Source organism: Chenopodium quinoa, unplaced genomic scaffold (genome assembly GCF_001683475.1).
Source record: "Chenopodium quinoa cultivar QQ74 unplaced genomic scaffold, ASM168347v1, whole genome shotgun sequence".
In the NCBI taxonomy this organism is placed as follows: Eukaryota; Viridiplantae; Streptophyta; class Magnoliopsida; order Caryophyllales; family Amaranthaceae; genus Chenopodium; species Chenopodium quinoa.
Window position 1 is genome coordinate 4,603,989 of NW_018745024.1, and position 4,202 is coordinate 4,608,190.

The 4,202-nt window shown below is 38.1% G+C and overlaps 1 protein-coding gene across 1 annotated transcript; it reads right to left on the minus strand.

Moving 5' to 3' along the window:
• Positions 1–204: 204 nt before the first annotated feature.
• On the minus strand, positions 205–2,030 carry LOC110708349 (phosphoenolpyruvate carboxylase kinase 1-like). Its single transcript, XM_021886463.1, has 3 exons — positions 1,487–2,030; positions 968–1,362; positions 205–860 (listed from the first exon to the last, which is right to left on the minus strand). The coding sequence occupies exons 1-3, from the start codon at positions 1,882–1,884 to the stop codon at positions 808–810; spliced, it is 846 nt and encodes a 281-aa protein (XP_021742155.1). The 5' UTR covers positions 1,885–2,030; the 3' UTR covers positions 205–807.
• Positions 2,031–4,202: the final 2,172 nt, after the last annotated feature.

Consider the following 4,202-nt stretch of genomic DNA (forward strand, 5'->3'; position numbering starts at 1 on the left):
CATTTAATTTGAATCATTATTATCTATTAAAAAAACGTGAATTTAAAACTAACCAATAACAATTAAAAGCAAAATTCCATAAGAATTTCAAAGATTAATTAAGTAAAGCAAGTTGTGGTGTATAGAATGGAAGTAATAATTATGTTTCCCCAATAACATAGACAAAATCACAAGAAAGATCAAGCAAAGATAAAAAGAAAGATCTGAGCCACAAAAGTACTAGTATAGTACAAAAGTAAATTTATTACTCTTAGGCACATTACATAACATCCACAAGATGCACTCACCACTAAAAAGAAAAATCTCTCACATTTGCCTCTATATTACTCTACAAAAAGGAAGGGCAAAATGGGAAACTTAGTGATTAAGTAGACGCCTAAACATCATTATTCCTCCTAATATCTACATTTTCTTTACTTATTCTCTTTGTTAAACAAAAACAAGCATAATGCTTTTACATATTGATCACACCATATAGTAAAAAAAAGGTGCATCTAATATATATAGTACTCTTAGCCGGGAAACCTTGTCTAGAATCTTCTCCTCCAATGAGCCGAGTCAAGCCGAGCCGAGTCGCTAATTAGTCGGAAAAGGGTCTGATTTTTTTTCGGATCTTCATTTTTATTTTTTTTTGGGATTTTTGTTGCCTCAAAAAAAAACTTGGGATCAAATACGATCGATTTGAAGAACTCCGGAACAATCCATTCTCTAGGAATTTCATCTTGATCCCACTTTTATCTCCTATTTACAAACTCAAAATTACAAACATTTTGTACTTCTTGTTTGGTTTAATTCATTCTTCAACTTTCAAGTCATGTCATTCATGCTTGTCATTCCTCCACTTGTTATCCAAGGATGCCCTGAAATAAACAAATTAAAAAAAACCGATTAGACAAAAGAAAAATTACTAGAACTTGTATACAACGGATGTATTGTATTATAAAACGAGTTTTTTCGGAGGACTTACGGAGAACTTGTTCGGCAGAAAATCTTCTGGAAACGTCTTTACAGAGCATCTTCCTCATCAGATCCTTAGCTTCAGGAGAAACAGACCTGAAAATTTTAGTCGGAAATCTAAGATTACCACGAAGAACAGCAGCAAAAGTCTCTTCAACAGTGTCACCGTAAAATGGAGGAACACCACCCAGCATAATGTACAATATTACACCCGCACTCCAAACATCTACCTTCTCATTATACTCTCTGCCCATTAAAACCTCGGGCGCTACGTAATACGGCGTCCCGACTATCCCACTCATCTTCTCCGTCTCCCCTGCGCAACCAAACCACTCTGCAGACCCGAAATCACAAAGCTTTACTCTGTTCCGCGTGTCAAACAGGATATTGTCAGGCTTTATATCCCTGTAATGAATCAAACTAGATCTTGTTAGATTCATCTCGATATATTATATTTAAAAAAAAAAAAACTGTGCAGTCTGTGTTGGCTCAAACTCTAAAAGAACGTGAAAAGTCAAATGAAGCGCACCTGTGGCAGATATAGTTACGGTGACAATGAAAAAGCGCCTCGGCCAGCTGGGTCAAAACCGAGCAGGCGTCGGGTTCAGAAAAGGGGCCTGCTGACACGACACGATCGTACAAAGTCTCTTCCTTACACAAATCGGTGACAATAAGAAGATGAGAGTCCGAATCAAATATATTGTGGATTTGTAAGATGTTAGGATGAGGAGAAAGGACTTGAAGGATCTTAGGCTCTTTGTCGAGGCATTGGCGGTCGATGTCGTCGTCGAGGAGGTTGCGCTTGTCGATGGATTTGACGGCGAAGGAGTCAAGTGATGATGGAGAAATGCAGCGGTAAACGATGCCGAATCGTCCTCTGCCGATCTCCTCGCAAATTTGGTACTCGGATTTGAAGCTATCACACATTTCCTTATGGTTGGGTATTTTGTTGAGGGTGTTTTTTTGTTTGGGGTTCAAAGAAAGGGTGGTTAGTGTGGTTTTATAAGCGGTTGAGATGGGAGAATTTTGTGGATATTATTATCGAATATTCTTTTTGAGTAGTTTTTTTATGCTAGGGTAGTTTTGGTATTTTGGTGGATTATTTTTTATTTTGTTTTAATTTATTTTTAGGAGGGGTTTAAGGAAGGGAATAACCGAATAACAATTTTTTTTTTTTTTTTGGAAGGATATTGGGAATACTCCAACGGTAATTATATGGAAGTTGGAGGAAAAAAATACCCGGAAATTACTCCGCAATACATTATTTTTTACCTTAGTATTTTAGGAAATTAAAATGTAATCGTGAATGTGGATAGATACAATCATATAATGTATGAGTACATTTCTTGTAAGTATTTTTTTTAAAAAAAAAAATAATTAGACTATCTAAGAAAAATTGTTAGCAAGTCTATTTAATTTGTGGAAAAGTTAGAGGTGATCATCAATGGTTTGATCCGCTAGCTCAATCCATTAAAAATATATTTTTTGTTCAAAGCATAATCCGACCCAAAATAAATTCGAAAATTACGTTTTAAACCTCTAGTGAAGATTGAACCTCTTTGTCACTAGACGGTATTATTACCTTGATTCAACTATTTTAAGCATTGCATTCAAAAACAGAAAGAGTAAATAACAATTCAAAACAATGAGTAATGTGTTTTAAAACGGAGAAAGGGGGAAAACTAGTAGCTCAAAATAGGCCAAATGTCAAGTAGTGGTGCGACGAGACTGTACTAGACATAAAGTTGTACGTTTGCAATACGGTAATAAATGGCCCACATGCCACCCATAACTTTTTTTTGTGTTTGTGCCTATCTATTTTTCTTTACTCAGTTTTTTTTTTTTTTTTTTTTTTTTTTTTTTTTTTTTTTTTTTGGCTAACACCAATAATAGAGTAGTTGTTTGGAATCTTTATCTTTGATCCAACATTTTTTATTGATAGGCAGTTAGGCACTCTTCACCTAGTAATATAAGTAGTCATGGAATTGCGCATGTTATCCATGATTAGGGTTGTATTCAAGGTGCGATTTGTCGCTACTATGTTAAATTATGGGCTCCTAATCTTCTAATTAGACCTCACTAAACTATTTTGATATTGGTATCTAAGTTGTATTATGTGGGTTAGTGCTCATTGATTTGGAGTAGGGGTGTACACCGGTCCAAAACCGGACCGGACCTGGACCGGACCTGTTTGGACCGGGGACCTGAATTGGGTAATTATGAGGACCGGGGACCGGACCTGAATTAACAGGTCCGGTTCCGGGCTAGACCTGAAAAATCAGGTCCGGTCCAGGTTCGGACCTGAATGGACCTGTTTTGTGATTTTTTTCGTTTTTTTTATTTTTTTTTATAAAAAACTTGTTGGACCTGCATATGGACTTGTTGGACCTGCATATGGACCTGCATATGGACCTGCGTATGAACCTGTTTTGTGATTTTTAGACCTGTTGCATAATTAAATAATTACATACAAACCAAAATTATTAATCACAAAAGCACAAAAGTACCAAAATTTTATTTTATTTTTTTAAAATACAATTTTTCCGGGTTTCAGGTTCGGACCTGAAAACCCCGGGTTTAGACCGGGTCCGGACCGGAACCGGGAACCTTGATTTTTAAGGACCGGGACCGGACCTGAATCAACAGGTCCGGTCCGGATCAGGTCGGTTCAGGTCCGGTTTCAGGTCCGGTCCAGTTTTTGTACACCCCTAATTTGAAGTGTTGCTGTTTTGGGGTTTTCTGATGTCCTGCGGGAGAGCTACAATTCCGAGACTGGAACCGGACGCCTGTACCTGCAAAATAACGGAGACTCCTGAGAGCTCCGCCTCCAACGGTCAAGTTAGTACCTGATTAAGGAGTAATTAACACAGAAATTAAAGTAATAAGGTCTCTCTAGGTGAGAGTATTTAATGTAGGTAATCTGCTTTGCTAGCGAAATCAGCCGGTTATTAGTGTGTTCCGTAATGTTTCTCCTCTGTTCTGTTAATTATTCGGTCCCTTGATTAATGAGGATTAATCGAGTATTTATAGCCTTGGGAAGCGTGCAACTCTCTAGGTTTAAGGTAAACCTAGGGCCGATCGGGCTTCTAGACTGAAATGGGCCTTGATGGCCGGTTGTCCCATTTGGCATGGGTGGACACGTGGCGGAACCTGGTTGGTCCACTTGTCAAACGGCGCCTGGTGGATAAAAATCCCCTAATCATTTGCCCCTCACAGGTGGCACGCGACTGGTCACGTGTCGCCTG

Bases quoted from the DNA above. Each gene is read 5' to 3' on its own strand.
- LOC110708349 (XM_021886463.1), bottom strand. From the start codon at position 1,884: ATGTGTGATAGCTTCAAATCCGAGTACCAAATTTGCGAGGAGATCGGC. The intron at 1,363-1,486 runs GTGCGCTTCATT...GATTCATTACAG, and splicing joins CGTAACTATATCTGCCACAG to GGATATAAAGCCTGACAATA. The intron at 861-967 runs GTAAGTCCTCCG...TGTTTATTTCAG, and splicing joins TTCTGCCGAACAAGTTCTCC to GGCATCCTTGGATAACAAGT.